Source organism: Eurosta solidaginis, chromosome 2 (assembly GCF_040869045.1).
Source record: "Eurosta solidaginis isolate ZX-2024a chromosome 2, ASM4086904v1, whole genome shotgun sequence".
NCBI classification, from domain to species: Eukaryota; Metazoa; Arthropoda; class Insecta; order Diptera; family Tephritidae; genus Eurosta; species Eurosta solidaginis.
The window spans coordinates 244902291-244925825 of NC_090320.1; the positions used below are offsets into that span (position 1 = coordinate 244902291).

Consider the following 23535-nt stretch of genomic DNA (forward strand, 5'->3'; position numbering starts at 1 on the left):
CAGCTTACAAAATTTTTGGGATTGTAACTGCATTAGTGTGTCAAGAAAGTTTTAAAATTTAGGTAAATTCGATGATTTTATAATTTTTTTTAATTTTTTTTTATCCAGCCTGTAAAAATATTACATATCGCACACTAACTACAAAAGTCATAACTTAAAATTTTTCAAAATCGGTTTTCTCCATAAACCAATTCACAGTACACATCTCTAACTGCCCCTTAAATTTCATTGTCATTATTTTCTTCTTTACTTGGAAAACTACCGTTATGCCAGTTTTGGTGTTGATTGCATCGCTTGCGCTGTATCAACTAATGAGTACTATTTTTAGTTGTGTCAATGTGCTTAAGAACAAGTGAACAGTTTTTTTACGCATAAAGCGTATTATTTTAAATTGTGACTATGCAAAAAAGTTTTAACTTTGTTGTGTATTAATTAAAATTGTGTCTTTTTATACGTAAAGAGTGAGTAAATTTGCTTGTATTATTGTGAAATGTGCATTTTTTGATGAAATAATTGTTATATATAATTGTCATAAATAGTCATAATTCAAAATTGCTATATATTTTGTCCGTAAACAAATAATTACAACAAAATTACGTCAATTCATTTTTTAATGAAGGTCTCCTTCTTTGTAAAACTGGATTTCAGTATAATATTACAGACGCTTTCACTTAAACCGTTTTTCTTCTGTCCTGAACATATACATTTTTCAAGTTTTGACTCTTTTGTAGTTAGTGTGCGATATATGAGGCCAATAAATTTTAATCCAACAAAGTATATATTAGGTTTCTCAAAACGCGCATTGATTTTTGACAATTTTTTCAGAAGGGTGTTTCAGATTTTCATATCAAACAGGAAGCTTGCACCCTTCGTATGGCATAACTTGTACTATGTTCGACCAAAATTTATTGAGCTACAAAGCTGCATACACATAAAAATTCAGAAAACTAAATAAAAATTTCGAAATTTACGTAAACATTTCTGGAATTTTCGAATTTTTCTGTAAACGTTTTTGACATTTTTTGTATTGCTTTGCATAGCTAGTTACAAAATTCATAAATTATCGAAAATAAAGAAAAGAATCAAATTTTGGAAATTTGACAAATATTGCTACTTTCGTGTTCACTGCTGTATGTTATGTTTGCTTGTATAAATTAACATATTTGTTTGCCCACCAATGCCAGTTTTTTTAATAATCAACTTGATTTAAAGCTTTAAACTCCATTCTATTCGTACAGAAAGTTCTTGCTTGATTAAAAAGTAAAGAAAAAAAAGTAAAGCTTTACATTTCGTACATACATATCTGGAGCTTCATTTTAAGCAGCAATAACACTGTGCAACAGCCGGTTAGGTAAAAGAATTCAGCCATTCAAATAAAGGAAAAAGGCGGACCACGACCAGATTTTTACTTTTTTAATTTGCTGAACGCGTTAACAAAAAAAATAAATTTCAACTTGATTTAAAGCTTTACACTCCATTCTATTCGTACAGAAAGTTCTCGCTTGATTAAAAAGTAAAGAGAAAAAAAGTAAAAACGAAAAGCTTTACATTTCGTACATACATATCTGGAGCTTCATTTTAAGCAGCAATAACACTGTGCAACAGCCGGCTGAGTAAAAGAATTCATTCTGATCCACTTTTTAAATTTAAATTTTAGGAAATAGAAATATTATCCAAATTCGAAGATAACATAATTGTAGATATTGCGTTTTGATATGGAACTCCCCATGAGCGAATATTTATAGTCACAGAAAGCCCCACCCCGTCACATAAGCAGTTTTTCACATATATAGATGCGTTTAGCTCAATCTTATGCACGTATTTTTATGGAGAACGCTAGGTTGACGACACTGGCGCCATCTACCATTAAAAAGTAGCCAACTTCCAACTTCTGTTGCAAGCAAAGCATAAGAAACTTGACATTTGCATTGGCTAAGTTTGCTTTCACACTTTGCAAGTGAAATTAATTTTCCACTTGTTGGTACTTTTCTAACATTTTATAGTTAAAAACTGCAATTTAACAAATTAATAGGACACAAAATATGTTAGAAAGTATTTTCTTGTATAGTGATAATGTTTATAACAGTGCTTCGCGAAATTTTTGTCAAGTCTGAAGTTCCTTTATATTTACAAACGCATCAACTTGGGCGATTGTTACTGGCATTCATAAGATTGTGTTGAATGCATCTATATGAAAAACTTCATTGTGCCTCCGTCATGAGAACTTTAATAGTTACTTCCGATAAATAAATGGACATGTTGAGATATAACAAATAAGGGAGTCTAAGTTCGGTTGTGACCGAACATTATATGGCACACCTCAATCAAAAGGGATCTAACTCAAAAATCTGAAATCCCGAAGTTATGAGTACTAATGGGATTGCCAATTCTATACCCTGCAGAAACAAAATAATAATCAATTGCTAAAAAAGCTAACTATTAGGCGACTATTTTACGGCATTTCGGAAACTAACTCATTTCAAGTTAACTTTAAAAGTTGTGTTATCAACTCGTGGGAAGTCATGCAAGATGGCAATTGATAAATTTAAAAAAATATTGTATTTTTCCACGCCGCATTTTATACTATTTTTTTGGCTTTAAAACATACAAGAAAATTGTAAAAAAGAACATAAAAATGTTTCCGCGTCCTTTGTTCATATCTGATTTCATGCATTCAGAATAAAAGCCATCGGTTGTTGGCTTTAGTTGGTTTTAAATGCATCGTAGATAGGTAATATTTTATTATAACAGCCAAATATAATAGTTGGTAATAGACTAACTTGTATATTTCGACTAAACCTAGTAAGGTCACAAATAGGGCATAAATAGCCTTACCATACTTTTTCGGCCATTGCCATACAAAAGGAGTTAGGTTTTGTTTTTAAATAAAATAAACAGATAATAGTGTATGCTAGTTTCCTGGGCACCAACCTCTAGTTAGCTTCTGTTTCTGCTGGCTACTTATCGAACTGTGTACTCGATTTACTTAAGCATGCACTAATCCGCAAGAAAAGGCTTTGAAAAAAAATAAAATATATTTCATTAGCGCATTTGGAGGAGACGATATAATCAGCTATGAGCTGAGTTGTTTATTAATACACTTTTTTGAGGGTACATAATTATTATGAAAAGTGGGCGTGGTTATTTTCCGATTTGGCAACTGTTTCCAGAAAAGTCATTCGGAATGACTGGGCCCTGAGAGCATTGTGTGCAGGCTCGTAAATGTGCGGGCGTTCTAACCCTATCTCACCTCAAAGCCGCCGGTCTGTAGAAGGTGGATACTCAACCGGAACTAGCTTTTGCTGCGAAATCCCGACCAAGACTTCATAGCTGATACCATGAGGAGCAGATTGGCCACAGAGATTGCTCCGTTTCTACTTGTTAGTGTAAGCCCTTCGGGAGCATCGTGGTGGCTGTGGTTGATATCCAAATGCAAAAGTGTTCTTAACTCGATTGTGGAATTGCATTGCAACCGGGTGCCGGGACCCATATTGTTGTTGTTGTAGCAGTGCTTCTGCCTATAGAATGACAGAGATGTTAGCTAGACCTCCAACGCCAGTATCAATTGGGATCAAGGCCTTAGGCTCTGGTCAAACGTTTCTTTGATTCGTGTGTTTTGCCGACATCGGCAGGTACTCACGTAAAACCATACCCTAGTTGTTCCCAGAAAATATGTATATCTCGTTATAAGGAAAATGTTTTGCCCCGATTCACTTGTTCCTCGAGGTTTGTCTCCCGAAAAGTGATTGTAATGTTTCGTCTTATAACGATACTTTAAAAGAGTCGTAAGTAAATAATATAAGTGATGTATATTGGAACGATTTTCCATCATCCCTTGTAAAATTTGGTTTTGAGACAAACCGGTTTCGGCGTTGTGCCATCATCAGTGTCGATTTTCGTTCTGATCTGTTGTCGTTTGTCTTGTATTTATAGTTCGTAGGTACATGAGCAGGTATTGTTGATGCTTGTGTATATTTAGTTATGTGTATGTGCTGTGTTTATTCAGAACCGAGGGTGGTTTTTACTGATCGATTTGTGTGGCTGACTGGGGCAGATAAAAATCCGTAATTTTAGTCGATTGACCTTCTTTGTTGGTTTGTTGTTTTGGTGCGTTAATTGTTTTGTGTTTATGTGTTGTTGTGTGTTTGTCTGTTGTACCTTTTACTGTACTTTGTTTCTTGTAAACAATTTTTAAAGGCTCGAATATTGTGTCAGAAATTGTGTTTATCTGTATGTATGTATGTATTTATTTGAAAATTTGTTCCTAGCACAACAATTTTGACAAATTATTTAACAGTGTTAGTCATGCATAGCATGAGCTATAAAAATTTAACATTTATAATAATAATAAATTAGATTAATCAAATTAAATTAAATATAACGGACAATAGAGAAATATTTATGTATGTAAATGTAAATCTTAAAACTAAAGAAAAGTAGTTAATAAATATTAAAAGACAGCTGTAGTGATGATAACCTTTGGCTGGTTATAGATTGAATAGTATTTAACAAATAAAGAAAGAAGACACAGAGAAAGGAAAAGGACTTAGAAATGAACATTTTAACAGCAACAATTTGAGATCCAGTTTAAGAGTCGTTCTGTCTGTTCGTTTATTATTCTACCGTCGAATGTTTTCTGTTTGTAGATTTCCATGTTTTCGAGTACGTTGAGACGTCAGCCTTTTGTTTTTATGTGAAGAACCCTGTTTTATTGATGTTTGCTGGGGAACATTCATTCTCGACCATGTGATTCGCGAAGTTAGACTCGGGTATAATGTTGGGATTCCGTATTTTTTTTTTGTAATCTCTAATATGTTCTCTGAACCTCGTTCTTATTTGCCGTCCTGTTTGTTCTATGTAACTATGTTGCCATCCGCTGGCAAGCTTGTATACGCCGTGGCTGCTAAACGGATCCTCTGAGTTAATGTTAGTTCTTAGTTTTCGCCCTAGATTGTTCGATTTTTGAATGCTGTGTTAATGTTGTATTTTTTAAAGAAGTTTGCCAATCTACTATAAGAGAACTGTTTTCCGTGAAAATGGGTGAAATCGGTTGAAGCAACGCCTAGTTTTTATACACATAACTTGAGCAAAATCGATATATCCTTACTAAACTTAATTCGCGTACTTATCTCGACCCACTTTATCTTGGTATGAAGAATGGGCGAAATCCGGCTATGACGACGCCCACTATTTCGATATCGAAAATTTCGAAAAATTAAAAAATGCCATAATTCTATACCAAATACGAATAAAGGGAAGAAATATTGTGATTCTGGGTCATCCCGGTCCACATTTTGGTCGATATCTCGAAAACGCATTCACATATACTACTAAGGGCCACTCCCTTTTAAAACCCTCATTAATACCTTTAATTTGATATCCATATCATACAAACATATTATGGAGTCACCCCTGGTCCACCTTTATGGCGATATCTCGAAAAGGCGTCCACCCATAGAACTACGGCCCAATCCCTTCTAAAATACTCTTTAATACCTTCCATTTGATACCCATGTCATACAAACACATTCCAGGGTTACCCTAGGTTCATTGTCCTACATGGTGATTTTCTCTTATTTTGTCTCCAAAACTCTCAGCTGAGTATGTAATTTTCGGTTACACCCGATTTTAGCATTCCTTGCTTGTTTTTATTTCGACCGTTTTGCAATCACTTGATTCATTTATGTCGTTACAATATACCGTACCCGTTTCTAGCTGGTTCTGAGCATGTTCATTAATCCACAAAACACGGCCTAGCAAGCGTTAGCTCCAAGACACATAAGCAATATAATATTGGTATAATAAACTTAATAATAAAAAAACTAGGAATATAAAGTTAGATATATTTACAACCCTTACCTGTGCACCCTGATACGTTAACTGTTTAGAAAGAGCAGAAAGTAACATCAAACTCATAACCAAACCCATATCGCGTTTTAGGTATGAGAACGTTTGTATATAGAAATATAGTAAATATTTTCATATATCTCAAAACTCATATGTATTTTCTAAATTATATTCGGATAAAAAGCGTTTTTGTTATTATAACAATCGGCATGACCACACCCGACTCAATCACACGCACACACACTTAACACGAGCGTTTCTCAACTGATACGAAAAATTCTGATAACAAATTGTAGCTTTATAATTGAACTCACCTCATCAAGATTGCCGCCGAGTGTGCTTTGTAAGCTATTTGATATTTTTGTAAATGATGGTGTTTTCGATAATTTCGTTTTACCCAAACCAGCTGAGTTATTGCGACTAAGCGTGGAGGCGTCGCCAACATTAAGTGACTCCGCTACTTCTAGAGAGCACCGAAGACTTTCATTCTCAGCTGTATCAGTTACACTTTCAGGAATCGGTTCACGCTCAACATTTATAGATTGAATAATATTCTCTGTTATTGTATTTTTTATTTCAATATCTTCGGTTTCTTGTTTTTGTACGTCAGCTTTCGGACGCTGTTCGACCGTAGCAGCATCTTCTTTGTTTGCGCTCAAGTTTGAAATTGCAGTTTCCACGTTCAATCCCAACGCCGTTGGCACAAAACCAGTTTCGGAAATATTACTTTTTGCTTTTGAAAGATTTTCATTTATTTCGCTTTTAGTTATATCAGTGTTGCTGCTTGTTTTTTCTTCACTTTGTTCTTGTATTATTTGTAGTTTATTAGTATTTACTGATGCAATGTCCTCGATGTTGGAATCGCGCCTGTGAAAAACAATAATAAAAAAAAATTGTTTTTTATAAACAATTGGTTTGCAGAAATAACTTACAAACAGTGCAAAAAACGAACATTGATTTATTTTAACGGTGCATGCAAAATTTCGAAATAGGCAAATGTAACGATGATTGCAATATGAAAAATAATTTTTGAAAATTAAAATTTTTTTTTGGAAAAATCATTAAAAAAATAGCAAATGTATTTTGGTTATTTTTAATTTTCTACTAATACATGAAGTTATGATTTTATTACATTTATATAGTAGCAAAGTAGGTGCATTCTCGCCGTAATGCAAATATACCTACCTTTTAGATTCATAACAAATTTCTTTTTCTTCCTCTTCATCTTTTTCATCGCCGTTCGCTTGACTTGATAAGTTTTCAATACTTTTTATCCTACAAGAATTTACAATAAAAGCAAAGGACACAAAATAAAATCAAAATAATAACAACAGTACATAAAAAAATAAAAAAGTTTAATGTTTAAGGTATACATTAAATACAAATTTCCAAATAACTATAAATTTCGTAACACAAAAACCTTGATTATAATATTCGAAAAGCAATTAGTTGATTCAATGTAAATACTAAACATAAATACTAGGTTTTGCGAAAATAAAGCTATCCACAAAAAAAAACTAATTCTAAGGGTTTAAAAATTTTTTTTTGTTTTATTTTGTACTTTCTTTTCCCTTCTTTTTTTTTTTTTTTGTTTTTGCATTTACTTTTACTTTTATTTTTACATAATTTTTTCTTTTTTTTAACTTTTTATTTTTATTTAATTTTTTTTAACTTTTTATTTATTCTTTACTTGATTTTTTACTTTTACTTTTTAGTTATTTAAATTTTTGTTTAATTAAAATTGTTTGCTTTTTTTTTACTTTTCATGTTTTCTAACGTTTTTTTACTTTTTGTTTTTTAATTTTTTTTTACTCAATTTCCTTTTCACTTTCCAGTTTGTTTTACTTTTTATTTTGATTTTTTATCCCTTTATTTTTTACCTTTTTTGTTTTTTTACTTACATTTTTTACTTTTTAAGTTTCTTTGTTTACTTTATTATTCTTTCTTTTTACATTTTTATTCTTTTATTTTACTTGCTCATTCTTTTTGTTTTTGTTCTAAACAAAACAAAGTAATTGACAATAAACAAAAATCCAGCATTATCAGTGATTTGCACCAGATGGCGCAACACTGAATAAATATAGTTGGTAAAAAAGGAATAGAAGTAGCAAATTTGCCAGTCAAACAAACCACCGCTGTATAGCTAAATGGTTAGCGCAGCATGCCTAAAGCGTACTGATGATGAAGGCTTAGCACCCTTCGAAATGGATCTATCTGCGCAGCTATGGCAGGTTGTCTGACAAATTTTCTACTTACTATTCCAAAAACAAACTACAATTTTTCAAATTTAGAAAAAATAAAAAAATAACAATAATTAGAAAAAAATTATTGTTTTGGCCTCGAGCTCGAATCGAACCTTGAATCATTTATCAATAGGCCGATAAAAAACAAAAACAATTGTTAATAAACCATGAGCACTTGGGAATGTCAAACAAAGTAATTGAAAATAAACAAAAATCCAGCATTATCAGTGATTTGCACCAGATGGCGCAACACTGAATAAATATAGTTGGTAAAAAGGAATAGAAGTAGCAAATTTGCCAGTCAAACAAACCACCGCTGTATAGCTAAATGGTTAGCGCAGCATGCCTAAAGCGTACTAATGATGAAGGCTTAGCACCCTTCGAAATGGATCTATCTGCGCAGCTATGGCAGGTTGTCTGAAACATTTTCTACTTACTATTCCAAAAACAAACTACAATTTTTCAAATTTAGAAAAAATTAAAAAATAACAATAATTAGAAAAAAATTATTGTTCTGGCCTTGAGCTCGAATCGAACCTTGAATCATTTATCAATAGGCCTATAAAAAACAAAAACAATTGTTTTTTATTCATGTTATATTTATTTTTTATTGTTTTTTTTTATTTTTTTACTAGCCTTTACCCGCGGCCCCGTCCGCAAGGAGAAAATAAAATATATGTGCTATTCACGTTAGCCTGCTTATCAAGTTGTCTGTTTAAAAATTCTTTTTGTCAATGTATTTTATTTTTTAATACAGTAAAAAAAAAAGAACTAACTGAGCTGATGGGCACGCTTACATGAATAGTACAATACACTTTTTTCGAATTAAAAAAAAATACATTTTGTTTCTAAGTTAAATTAATTGATATGACAGGGGTGAAAGAATTACTACTCATAGAACAAAGGAGTGAAACTGCAATTAGCTAAAACCAAAAGGAAGTTTTTAAATGAAAGCAGTGTTGCTTTTTCGGGTATTTAGTTGGTTAAAATATTACAAAAATTTTAATTATAGTTGTAATAGTTCGTTACAGGATTCATTTAAAAATAGAACGAAAAAGCTGTGATATATTAAAGATAAAACATACCGAATTTTAATTACGAATAATTTGCGGTAAATCCACGGCCATGTGTGCTGAATTACCGGTTTCGAAGAGACCTAAAATGATCCCGGAAGTGTCCCTAAATGACACCAACTAGTCACGAAATGATGCCGATGGGATCCTGGACAAATCTCGAAAACTATCCAGAAATGATGCCGGCAGGGTCCCAAAATAATCCCGAAGTAGTCACGAAAAGTTCCGAAATGACGCTGACGGGATCCCGGACGGATCCCGAAAACCATCCAGATTTGATTCCTGAACGGTCCGCAAATGATCCCGATATTCCGAAAAAGTCCCGAAAAAACTCTGACGGGATCCCGGACAAATCCCGAAAATCGCCCAGAAATTATCCCGGAGGAGTCCCAAAATGATTCCGAAATAGTAGTCACGAAAAAGGCCCGAAATGACCCTGACGGGATCCCGAAAACCATCCAGAAATGACTCTGGAGGGATCCCCAAATGATCCCGGAAAAGTCCACAAACCATCCAGAATTGATCTCTGAAGGTTCCGCAAATGATCCCGAAATAGTCCCGAAAGTCACGAAAAACTCAGACCCATCCCGAAAATCATGAAGAAATTATCCTGGAAGGGTCCCAAAATTACCCCGAAATAACTCCGACGGGATCCCGGACAGATCCCGAAAATCATCCAGAACTGAGCTCTGAAACGTCCGCAAATAATCCAGAAATAGTCCGGAAAAAGTCCGTCGGGATCCCGGACAGATCCCGAAAATCACCCAGAAATTATGCCGGAGGGGTCCCAAAATGATTCCGAAATAGTCTCGAAATGACCTTGAGGGGATCCCAGACCGATACCGAAAACCATCCAGAATTGATCTCTAAAGGGTCCGCAATTTATCCCAGATAAAGTCGCGAAAAAACTACGAACGGATCCCGAACAGATCTCGAAAATCATAGAGAAATTATCCCGGAAGGGTCCCAAAATGATCCCGAAATCGTCCCGAAAAGGCGCGAAATAACCCCGACGGGATCCCGGACGGATCCCGAAAACCACCCAGAAATGATCTTTAAGGGCAACTGACCCCGAAATAGTCGTGAAAAAGTCCCGAAATTACCCCGACGGGATCCCTAAAACCATCCAGAAATTATCCCTGAAGGATCCCCAAATGATCCAAGAACAGTCTCGAAATTCCCTGACATTTTCCCGAAAAAGTAAAAAAATAAACCCGACGGGATCTCGGACGGATCCCGAAAATGATCCAGAAATGATGCCGGAAGGGACCCCAAATGATCCCGAAAAATTCCCGAAATTCCCCCGATGGGATCCCGGACGGATCCCGGATCATCCAGAAATGATGCCGGTTGGTACCCCAAAATGATCCCGAAATAGGCCAGAAATGACCCCGTCGCGATCCCGGACGGATCCCCAAAAGTATACAGAAATGATGCTGGAAGGTGAAATGATCCCCTTAAAGAAAGATGAAAAATGAAATGATCCCCTTATAGTTCCGAAATGATCCTGACGGGATTCCCGACGGATCCCGGAAACTATCCAGAAATGATGCCGGAAAGGTTCCCAAGTTATCCCCAAATAGTCCCGAAATTACCCTGGCGGGATCACGGGCGGATCCCGAAAAAGTCCTGAAATGACTCCGACGGGATCCCGTACGGATCCCGAAAATCATCCAGAAATGATGAAGGTAGGTACCCAAATGATCCCGAAATAGTCCCGAAATGATCCCGACGGGATCCCGGACGGATCCCGAAAACCAACCAGAAATGATGCCGGTAGGTACCCCAAATGGTCCCGATATGACCCCGTCGGGATCCCGAACGGATCCCTAAAACTATCCAGAAATGATGCCGGAAAGGTCCCCAAATAACCCCCTAATAGTCCCGAAATTACGCCGACGGAATCCCGGACGGATCCGGAAACCATCCAGAAATGATGCCGGAGGAGACCCCAAATGATCCCGCTAAAGTCCCAAAATGACCCCGACAGGGTCCCGGACGGATCCCGTAAACCATCCAGAAATGATGCCGGTAGGTACCCCAAATGGTCCCGATATGACCCCGTCGGGATCCCGAACGGATCCCTAAAACTATCCAGAAATGATGCCGAAAGGGTCCACAAATGATCCTGTATTAGTCGAGAAAAAGTTCCAAAATGACTCCGACGGGATCCCGGACGGATCCCGAAAACCATCTAGAATTGATACCGGAAGGTACCCCAAATGATGCCGAAATAGTCCCGAAATGACATCGACGGGATCCCGGACGGATCCCGAAAACCATCTAGAAATGATGCCGGAAGAGACCCCAAATGATCCCGCAGAGGTCCCAAAATGACCCCGACAGGATCCCGGACGGATCCCGAAAACCATACAGAACTGATGCCGGAAGAGACCCCAAATGATCCCGCAAAAGTCTCAAAATGACCCCGACAGGATCCCGGACGGATCCTGTAAACCATCCAGAAATGATGCCGGAAGAGACCCCAAATGATCCCGCAAAAGTCCCAAAATGACCCCGACAGGATCCCGAAAACCATCCAGAAATGATGCCGGAAGAGACCCCAAATGATCCCGCAAAAGTCCCAAAATTACCCCGACAGGATCCCGGACGGATCCCGAAAACCATCCAGAAATGATGCCGGAATGGACCCCAAATGGTCCCGAAATGACACCGACGGGATCCCGGACGGATACCGAAAACCATCCAGAAATGATGCCGGCAGGTACCCCAAATTATCCCGAAATAGTCCCGAAATGACCCTGACGGGATCGCGGACGGATCCCGAAAACCATCCAGAAATGATGCCGATAGGGTCCCCAAATGATCCTGTATTAGTCGAGAAAAAATTCCGAAATTACTCCGACGGGATCCCGGACGGATCACGAAAACCATCTAGAATTGATACCGGAAGGTACCCCAAATGATGCCGAAATAGTCCCGAAATGACATCGACGGGATCCCGGACGGATCCCGAAAACCATCCAGAAATGATGCCGGAGGAGACCCCAAATAATCCCGCTAAAGTCCAAAATGACCCCGACAGGGTCCCGGACGGATCCCGTAAACCATCCAGAAATGATGCCGGAAGAGACCCCAAATGATCCTGCAAAAGTCCCAAAATGACCCCGACAGGATCCCGGACGGATCCCGTAAACCATCCAGAAATGATGCCGGAAGAGACCCCAAATGATCCCGCAAAAGTCCCAAAATGACCCCGACAGGGTCCCGGACGGATCCCGAAAACCATCCAGAAATGATGCCGGAAGAGACCCCAAATGATCCCGCTAAAGTCCCAAAATGACCCCGACAGGATCCCGGACGGATCCCGAAAACCATCCAGAAATGATGCCGGAATGGACCCCAAATAGTCCCGAAATGACACCGACGGGATCCCGGACGGATACCGAAAACCATCCAGAAATGATGCAGGCAGGTACCCCAAATTATCCCGAAATAGTCCCGAAATGACCCTGACGGGATCGCGGACGGATCTCGAAAACCATGCAGAAATGATGCCGGAAGAGACCCCAAATGATCCCGCCAAAGTCCCAAAATGACCCCGACAGGATCCCGGACGGATCCCGAAAACCATCCAGAAATGATGCCGGAATGGACCCCAAATGGTCCCGAAATGACACCGACGGGATCCCGGACGGATCCCGAAAACCATCCAGAAATGATGCCGGAGGAGACCCCAAATGATCCTGCAAAAGTCCCAAAATGACCCCGCCAGGATCCCGGACGGATCCCGTAAACCATCCAGAAATGATGCCGGAGGAAACCCCAAATGATCCCGCAAAAGTCCCAAAATGACCCCGACAGGATACCGGACGGATCCCGTAAACCATCCAGAAATGATGCCGGAAGAGACCCCAAATGATCCCGCAAAAGTCCCAAAATGACCCCGACAGGGTCCCGGACGGATCCCGAAAACCATCCAGAAATGATGCCGGAAGAGACCCCAAATGATCCCGCAAAAGTCCCAAAATGACCCCGACAGGATCCCGGACGGATCCCGAAAACCATCCAGAAATGATGCCGGAATGGACCCCAAATAGTCCCGAAATGACACCGACGGGATCCCGGACGGATACCGAAAACCATCCAGAAATGATGCAGGCAGGTACCCCAAATTATCCCGAAATAGTCCCGAAATGACCCTGACGGGATCGCGGACGGATCTCGAAAACCATGCAGAAATGATGCCGGAAGATACCCCTAATGATCCCGAAATAGCCCCGAAATGGTCCCGACGGGATCCCGGACGGATCCCTAAAGCCATCCAGGAATGATTACGGAAAGGACCCAAACTGACCCCGAAAAAGTCCCGTAATGATCCCGGAAACCATCAAGAATTTATCTCTTGAAGGTACGCAAATGATCCCGAAAGTACCCCGACGGGATCCCGGACGGATCCCGAAAACCATCCAGAAATGATGCCGGAAGGGTCCCCAAATGATCGCGAAATAGTCCCGAAATGATTCCGGAATAGTCCCGAAAATGTCCCAAAATAACCCCGACGGGATCCCGGACGGATCCCGAAAACTATACAGAAATGATCCCGGAAGGGTCCCAAAATGATCCCGAAAAAGTCCCGAAATTACCCCGGCGTAATCCCGGACCGATCCCGAAAACCATCCAGAAATGATCCCGGAGGGTCTCAATATGACCCTTACGGGATTACGAATAAGGTGAAGCTAATTATAAAACCATGTTAATAAGGCAGCAGGCGCATTGGAGCGAATAAAAAGTTACATAGAAACATACAGGTAAAGCTAATAAAAGCATGCTAATAAAAACAATTGATGGAGGGCGGTTGGCGGGAGTAGAGGAGAGGACCACTGATCGTTCCTCCAAAATTGTCTAGATCTCGTTCTGTATGTACCAGATACCGAAAACTATGGATTTAGGAGAAAATTTATATTGAGTTATTCCAATTTATAGATTTTACACCAGAGGGGGAGATAAAGGAAGGGGGCGGGCGGATGGTGTCCCTGCTTACTTTGTAAGCCCTCGACTTATTTGACCCCTTAAGTCTGTGATATTGGTGAAGGCCAGTATACGTAAAGTTATAATGTGTAAAAATTATTGAAAAATAATTTCTCGAAGGGGTCGTGGGACCCCCACCCCTCTTTCCATGTTCGAAAAAAATTTCGCTAGTAGACTGCTGTCTGTGTCCCAAATTTCATCAAAATCCGTGTAGCCATTCTGGCGTGATTCAGTCGCAAAGACGAAAAAATATAATAATTAAATTATAACTGTTCCTAGGAGGCGGGGACCACGCCCCTTTTCAAAAATATATAGTTAGTATATCCTTCTAGACTATTGGCTATATGTGTGCAAAATTTCATCCAAATCGGTCCAGCCGTTCTTGCGTGATTGAGTCACAAAGACAAACGTCTGGACAAACATCCAAACATCCAAACTTTGCCATTTATAATATACTAGCCTTTACCCGCGGCCCCGTCCGCAAGGAGAAAATGAAATATGTGGGCTATTCACGTTAGCCTGCTTATAAAGTTATCTGTTTAAAATTTTTTTCTGTCTAATGCATTTTATTTTTGTAATTGAGTAAAAAAAAGAACTTTATGAGCTGATAACCTGATAGGATCCCAAAATGATAACGAAATTATCCAGAAAAAGCCACGAAATGACCCCGACGCTATCGCGGACGGATCCCGAAAACCATCCAGAAACGCCCCGGAGTGGTTCCCGAAGTAGTCCCAAAAAAACCCGAAATGACAACGACACGATTCTAGACTTATCCAGATAACCACACAGACATGATGCCTGAAGGGTACCAAATTGATCCCGAAATAGTCCCGAAAAAGTTCCGAAATTACCCTGACGGGCTTCCGGACGGAACTCAGAAACCATCCAGAAAATATCCAGGAAAGGTCCCTAAATTATCCCGACTAACTCCAGAAAAAGTTCCGAAATGGCTCCGAGGGGATCCACGATAGATCGCGAAAACCATACAGAAATGATTCCGGAAGGATTCCAAAATGATCCCGAAATAGTCCGGAATTGACCCAGATGGGATCCCGCACAGATCCAGAAATGATCCCGGAAGGGTGCAAAAACTATCCCGGAAAAGTAACAAAAAATCCCGAAATGGCTCCTACGGCATCCCGGACGGATCCAGAAATGACCTCGGAAGGGTCTCCAAATGATCCCAAAATGGTCCCGAAATGACCCTGATGGATCCGGCAAACCATCAAGAAATTATGCCGAAAGGGTCCCAAAATGATCCCAAAATAATACAGAAAAAGTCACGAAACGACCCCTAGAGGATCCCCAAATGATCCCGTATTAGCCCCGAAAAGGTCCCGAAATAACCCCGACGGGATCCTGGACAAATCCCGAAAACCATCCAGAAATGATGCCGGAAGGAATCCCAAATGATTCCGTAAAAGTCCCGCATTGATTCCGACGGGATCCCGAACGGATACCGAAAATCATCCAGAAGTGATGCCGGAAAGGTCCTCAAATGATCACCTAATAGTCCCGAAATGACCCTTAAGGGGTAATGGACGGATCCCATAAACCCTCCAGAAATGATCCCGATATATTCCCGAAGAAGTCCCGAAATGACCCTGACGGGATCTCGAACGCACCCCTAAATGACCCTGACGGGATCCCGGACAGATCCCGAAATCCATCCAGAAATGATCTTGGGAGGGACCCCAAATGATCCCGAAAAAGTCCCGCAATGATTCCGAGGGGATCCTGATCGGATACCGATAACCATCCAGAAGTGATGCCGGAAAGGTCCTCAAATGATCACCTAATACCAAAATGACCCTGACGGCATCCCGGACTGATCCCAAAATCCATCCAGAAATGATCTTGGGAAGGTCCCAAAATTATCCCGAAATAGTCTCGGAAAAGTTCAGAAATTACCCTGACGGGTTCCCGGACGAATCCTGAAAGCCAACTCTAAAAGTCCCGAAATGACCCTGACTGGACCCCGAAAGGATCCCGAAAACTATCCAGAAATGATGCCGGAAATGTCCTCAAATGATCACCTAATAGTTCCGAAAAGACCCTGACGGGATCCCGAACGGATCCCGACAACTATCTAGAAATGATGCCGAAAGGGCCCGCAAATGATACCGTATTAGTCGAGAAAAAGTCCCGAAATGAACCCGACGGGATGCCGGACGAATCCCAAAAACCAGCCAGAAATGATGCCGGAAGGGACACCAAATGATCCCGAAAAAGTCCCGCAATAATTCCGACGGGATCCTGAGCGGATACCGAAAACCATCCAGAAGTGATTCCGAAAAGGTCCTCAAATGATCACCTAATAGTCCCAAAATGACCCTGACGGCATCCCGGACAGATCCCGAAATCCATCCAGAAATGATCTTGGGAGGGTCCCAAAATTATCCCGAAATAGTCTGGGAAAAGTCCAGAAATTACCCTGACGGATACCGGACGAATCCTGAAAACCAATCTTAAATGATGCCGAAAAAGTCCCGAAATGACCCTGATGGGACCCGGAAAAGATCCCGAAAACTAACCAGAAATGATGCCGAAAAGGTCCTCAAATGATCTCCCAATAGTTCCGAAAAGACCCTGACGGGATCCCGAACGGATCCCGACAACTATCCAGAAATGATACCGAAAGGGCCCGCAAATGATCCCGTATTAGTCGAGAAAAAGTCCCGAGATGACCCCGACGGGATGCCGGACGAATCCCAAAAACCATCCAGAAATGATTTTGGAAGGGACCCCAATGATCCCGAAAAAGTCCCGCAATTATTCCGACGGGAATCTGAACGGATACCGAAAACCATCCAGAAGTGATGCCGGAACGGTCCTCAAATGCTCACCTAATAGTCCCAAAATGACCCTGAGGGCATCCCGGACAAATCCCGAAATCCATCCAGAAATGATCTTGGGAAGGTCCCAAAATGATCCCGAAATAGTCTCGGAAAAGTCCAGAAATTACCCTGACGGGTTCCCGGACGAATCCTGAAAGCCATCCTTAAATGATCCCGAAAAAGCCCCGAAATGACCCTGACGGGATCCCGAAAGGATTCCAAAAACTATCCAGAAATGATGCCGGAAAGGTCCTCAAATGATCCCCTAATAGTTCCGAAATGACCCGGACGAATCCCAAAAACCATCCAGAAATGATGCCGGTAGGTATCCCAAATGATCCCGAAATAATCCCGAAATGACCTCGTCGGCATCCCGGATGGATACCGAAAATTATCCAGAAATGATGCCGGAAAGGTCCACAAATTATCCCCTAATAGTCCCGAAATTACCCTGATGGGATCCCGGACGGATCCCGAAAACCATCCAGAAATGATGCCGGAAGAGCCCCCAAATGATCCCGAAAAAGTCCCCAAATGACCCCGACGAGATCCCGCACGGATCCCGAAAACCATCCAGAAATGATGCCGGAAGAGCCCCAAATGATCCCGAAAAAGTCCCCAAATGACCCCGACATACTCCAGAAAAGGTTCCGAAATGGCTCCGAGGGAATCAACGACGGATCGCGAAAACCATACAGAAATGATTCCGGAAGGATCCCAAAATGATCCCGAAATAGTCCGGAAATGACCCAGATGGGATCCCGCACAGATCCAGAAATGATCCCGGAAGGGTCCAAAAACTATCCCGGAAAAGTAACAAAAAATCCCGAAATGGCTCCTACGGCATCCCGGACGGATCCAGAAATGATCTCGGAAGGGTCCCCAAATGATCCCAAAATGGTCCCGAAATGACCCTGATGGATCCGGCAAACCATCAAGAAATTATGCCGGAAGGGTCCCCAAATGATCCCGAAATAAAACAGAAAAAGTCACGAAACGACCTCTAGAGGATCCCCAAATGATCCCGTATTAGCCCCAAAAAAGTCCCAAAATGACCCTGACGGGATCCTGAAAGGATTCCGAAAACAATACAGAAATGATGCCGGAAAGGTCCTCAAATGATCCCCTAATAGTCCCGAAATGACCGTGACGGGATCCCGACAACTATCCAGAAATGATGCCGAAAGGGTCCGCAAATGATCCCGTATTAGTCGAAAAAAAGTCCCGAAAGGACTACGACGGGATCCCGGACGAATCCCAAAAACCATCCAGAAATGATGCCGGTAGGTATCCCAAATGATCCCGAAATAGTCCCGAAATGACCTCGTCGGCATCCCGGACGGATCCCGAAAATTATCCAGAAATGATGCCGGAAAGGTTCCCAAATGATCCCCTAATAGTCCCGAAATTACCCTAATGGGATCCCGGACGGATCCCGAAAACCATTCAGAAATGATGCCGAAAGGGTTCCCAAATGATCCCGTATTAGTCGCGAAAAAGTCCCGAAATGACCCCGACGGGATCCCGGACGGATCCCGAAAACCATCCAGAAATGATGCCGAAAGGGTTCCCAAATGATCCCGTATTAGTCGCGAAAAAGTCCCGAAATGACCCCGACGGGATCCCGGACGGATCCCGAAAACCATCTAGAAATGATGCCGGATGAGCCCCAAAATGATCCCGAAAAAGTCCCCAAATGACCCCGACGAGATCCCGGACGGATCCCGAAAACCATTCAGAAATGATGCCGGAGGAGCCCCCAAATGATCCCGAAAAAGTCCCCAAATGACGCCGACGATATCCCGGACGGATCCCGAAAACCATCCAGAAATGATGCCGGAAGAGCCCTCAAATGATCCCGAAAAAGTCCCCATATGACCCCGACGAGATTCCGCACGGATCCCGAAAACCATCCAGAAATGATGCCGGAAGGGTCCCCAAATGATCGCGAAATAGTCCCGAAATGATTCCGGAATAGTCCCGAAAATGTTCCAAAATAACCCCGACGGGATCCCGGACGGATCCCGTAAACTATACAGAAATGATCCCGGAAGGGTCCCAAAATGATCCCGAAATAGTCCCGAAAAAGTCCCGAAATTACCCCGGCGTAATCCCGGACCGATCCCGAAAACCATCCAGAAATGATCCCGGAAGGGTCTCGATATGACCCTTACGGGATTACAAATAAAGTGAAGCTAATTATAAAACCATGTTAATAAGGCAGCAGTCGCATTGGAGCGAATAAAAAGTTAGATAGAAACATACAGGTAAAGCTAATAAAAGCGTGCTAATAAAAACAATTGATGGAGGGCGGATGGCGGGAGTAGAGGAGAGGACCACTGATCGTTCCTCCAAAATTGTCTAGATCTCGTTCTGTATGTACCAGATACCAAAAACTATTGATTTAGGAGAAAATTTAGATTCAGTTATAACAATTTATGGATTTTACACCAGAGGGGGAGATAAAGGGGGGCGGGCGGAGGGTGTCACTGCTTACTTTGTAAGCCCTCGACTTATTTGACCCCTTGAGTCTGTGATATTGGTGAAGGCCAGTATACGTAAAGTTATAATGTGTAAAAATTATGAAAAATAATTTCTCGAAGGGTCGTGGGACCCCCACCCCTCTTTCCATGTTCGAAAAAAATTTCGCTAGTAGACTACTGTCTGTGTCCCAAATTTCATCAAAATCCGTGTAGCCATTCTGGCGTGATTCAGTCGCAAAGACGAAAAAATATAATAATTAAATTATAACTGTTCCTAGGGGGCGGGGACCACGCCCCTTTTGAAAAATATATAGCTAGTAGATCCTTCTAGACTATTGGCTATATGTGTGCAAAATTTCATCCAAATCGGTCCAGCCGTTCTTGCGTTATTGAGTCACAAAGACAAACGTCTGGACAAACATCCAAACATCCAAACATCCAAACATCCAAACATCCAAACATCTAAACATCCAAACATCCAAACATCCAAACATCTTAACATCCAAACTTTGCCATTTATAATATATATTAGACTAGCCTTTACCCGCGGCCCCGTCCGCAAGGAGAAAATGAAATATGTGGGCTATTCACGTTAGCCTGCTTATAAAGTTATCTGTTTAAAATTTTTTTTCTGTCTAATGCATTTTATTTTTGTAATTGAGTAAAAAAAAGAACTTTATGAGCTGATAACCTGATAGGATCCCAAAATGATAACGAAATTATCCAGAAAAAGCCACGAAATGACCCCGACGCTATCGCGGACGGATCCCGAAAACCATCCAGAAACGCCCCGGAAGTGTTTCCAAAAGTTCCCGAAATAGTCCCAAAAAAACCCGAAATGACGACACGATTCTAGACTTATCCAGATAACCACACAGAAATGATGCCTGAAGGGTACCAAATTGATTCCGAAATAGTCCCGAAAAAGTTCCGAAATTACCCTGACGGGCTCCCGGACGGATCTCAGAAACCATCCAGAAAATATCCAGGAAGGATCCCTAAATTATCCCGACTAACTCCAGAAAAAGTTCCGAAATGGCTCCGAGGGGATCCACGATGGATCACGAAAACCATACAGAAATGATTCCGGAAGGATTCCAAAATGATCCCGAAATAGTCCGGAATTGACCCAGATGGGATCCCGCACAGATCCAGAAATGATCCCGGAAGGGTGCAAAAACTATCCCGGAAAAGTAACAAAAAATCCCGAAATGGCTACTACGGCATCCCGGACGGATCCAGAAATGATCTCGGAAGGGTCCCCAAATGATCCCAAAATGGTCCCGAAATGACCCTGATGGATCCGGCAAACCATCAAGAAATTATGCCGAAAGGGTCCCAAAATGATCCCGAAATAATACAGAAAAAGTCACGAAACGACCCCCAGAGGATCCCCAAATGATCCCGTATTAGCCCCGAAAAGGTCCCGAAATAACCCAGACGGGATCCCGGACAAATCCCGAAAACCATCCAGAAATGATGCCGGAAGGAATCCCAAATGATTCCGTAAAAGTCACGCATTGATTCCGACGGGATACCGAAAATCATCCAGAAGTGACGCCGGAAAGGTCCTCAAATGATCACCTCATAGTCCCGAAATGACCCTTAATGGGTCATGGACGGATTCCATAAACCATCCAGAAATGATCCCGATATATTCCCGAAGAAGTCCCGAAATGACCCTGACGGGATCTCGTATGCACCCCTAAATGACCCTGACGGGATCCCGGACAGATCCCCAAATCCATTCAGAAATGATCTTGGGAGGGACCCCAAATGATCCCGAAAAAGTCCCGCAATGATTCCGAGGGGATCCTGATCGGATACCGATAACCATCCAGAAGTGATGCCGGAAAGGTCCTCAAATGATCACCTAATACCAAAATGACCCTGACGGCATCCCGGACTGATCCCAAAATCCATCCAGAAATGATCTTGGGAAGGTCCCAAAATTATCCCGAAATAGTCTCGGAAAAGTTCAGAAATTACCCTGACGGGTTCCCGGACGAATACTGAAAGCCATCTCTAAATGATCCCGAAAAAGTCCAGAAATGACCCTGACTGGACCCCGAAAGGATCCCGAAAACTATCCAGAAATGATGCCGGAAACGTCCTCAAATGATCACCTAATAGTTCCGAAAAGACCCTGACGGGATCCCGAACGGATCCCGACAACTATCTAGAAATGATGCCGAAAGGGCCCGCAAATGATCCCGTATTAGTCGAGAAAAAGTCCCGAAATGAACCCGACGGGATGCCGGACGAATCCCAAAAACCAGCCAGAAATGATGCCGGAAGGGACACCAAATGATCCCGAAACCATCCAGAAATGATGCCGAAAGGGTTCCCAAATGATCCCGTATTAGTCGCGAAAAAGTCCCGAAATGACCCCGACGGGATCCCGTACGGATCCCGAAAACCATCCAGAAATGATGCCGGAAGAGCCCCAAAATGATCCCGAAAAAGACCCCAAATGACCCCGGCGAGATCCCGGACGGATCCCGAAAACCATCCAGAAATGATGCCGGAAGAGCCCCCAAATGATCCCAAAAAAGTCCCCAAATGACCCGACGAGATCCTGGACGGATCCCAAAAACCATCCAGAAATGATGCCGGAAGAGCCCCAAATGATCCCGAAAAAGTCCCCAAATGACCCCGACGAGATCCCGGACGGATCCCGAAAACCATCCAGAAATGGTGCCGGAAGAGCCCCCAAATGATCCCGAAAAAGTCCCCAAATGACCCCGGCGAGATCCCGGACGGATCCCGAAAACCATCCAGAAATGATGCCGGAAGAGCCCCCAAATGATCCCGAAAAAGTCCCCAAATGACCCGACGAGATCCTGGACGGATCCCGAAAACCATCCAGAAATGATGCCGGAAGAGCCCCCAAATGATCCCGAAAAAGTCCCCAAATGACCCCGACGAAATCCCGGACGGATCCCGAAAACCATCCAGAAATGATGCCGGAAGAGCCCCAAAATGATCACGAAAAAGTCCCCAAATGACCCCGGCGAGATCCCGGACGGATCCCGAAAACCATCCAGAAATGATGCCGGAAGAGCCCCCAAATGATCCCGAAAAAGTCCTCAAATGACCAGACGAGATCCTGGACGGATCCCGAAAACCATCCAGAAATGATGCCGGAAGAGCCCCCAAATGATCCCGAAAAAGTCCCCAAATGACCCCGACGAGATCCCGGACGGATCCCGAAAACCCTCCAGAAATGGTGCCGGAAGAGCCCCCAAATGATCCCGAAAAAGTCCCCAAATGACCCCGACGAGATCCCGGACGGATCCCGAAAACCATCCAGAAATGATGCCGAATGATCCCGTATTAGTCGCGAAAAAGTCCCGAAATGACCCCGACGGGATGCCGGACGAATCCCGAGTACCATCCAGAAATGATGCCTAAAGGACCCAAAATAAACCCGAAAAAGTCCCGTAATGATCCCGGAAACCATCAAGAATTTATCTCTCGAAGTTACGCAAATGATCCCGAAAGTACACCGACGGGATCCCGGACGTATCCCGAAAACCATCCAGAAATGATGCCGGAACGGTCCCCAAATGATCGCGAAATAGTCCCGAAACGATTCCGGAATAGTCCCGAAAATGTCCCAAAATAACCCCGACGGGATCCCGGACGGATCCCGAAAACTATACAGAAATGATCCCGGAAGGGTCCCAAAATGATCCCCAAATAGTCCCGAAAAAGTCCCGAAATTACCCCGGCGTAATCCCGGACCGATCCCGAAAACCATACAGAAATAAAGTGAAGCTAATTATAAAACCATGTTAATAAGGCAGCAGGCGCATTGGAGCGAATAAAAAGTTACATAGAAACATACAGGTAAAGCTAATAAAAGCGTGCTAATAAAAACAATTGATGGAGGGCGGATGGCGGGAGTAGAGGAGAGGACCACTGATCGTTCCTCCAAAATTGTCTAGATCTCGTTCTGTATGTACCAGATATCAAAAACTATTGATTTAGGAGAAAATTTATATTGAGTTATAACAATTTATAGATTTTACACCAGAGGGGAGATAAAGGGGGC

At 42.0% G+C, this 23535-nt stretch overlaps 1 protein-coding gene across 19 annotated transcripts in view; it reads right to left on the minus strand.

The window, feature by feature from the left end:
* Positions 1–23535, minus strand: part of GramD1B (GRAM domain containing 1B) — a 344163-nt gene that overhangs the window by 274637 nt on the left and 45991 nt on the right. For 17 of the 19 annotated variants that reach the window (XR_010949825.1, XM_067767481.1, XM_067767476.1 and 14 more), the window contains exons 2-3: positions 7033–7122; positions 6162–6714 (exon numbers count right to left, since the gene is read on the minus strand). Coding sequence is in view for 18 of the 19 variants with exons in the window: in XM_067767481.1 (XP_067623582.1) it covers positions 6162–6714; positions 7033–7122 (643 nt within the window). In the remaining variant the exon portion in view is untranslated. The remainder of the gene's footprint in view (positions 1–6161; positions 6715–7032; positions 7123–23535) is intronic. The other 2 variants (XM_067767469.1, XM_067767485.1) reach the window with 1 other exon arrangement.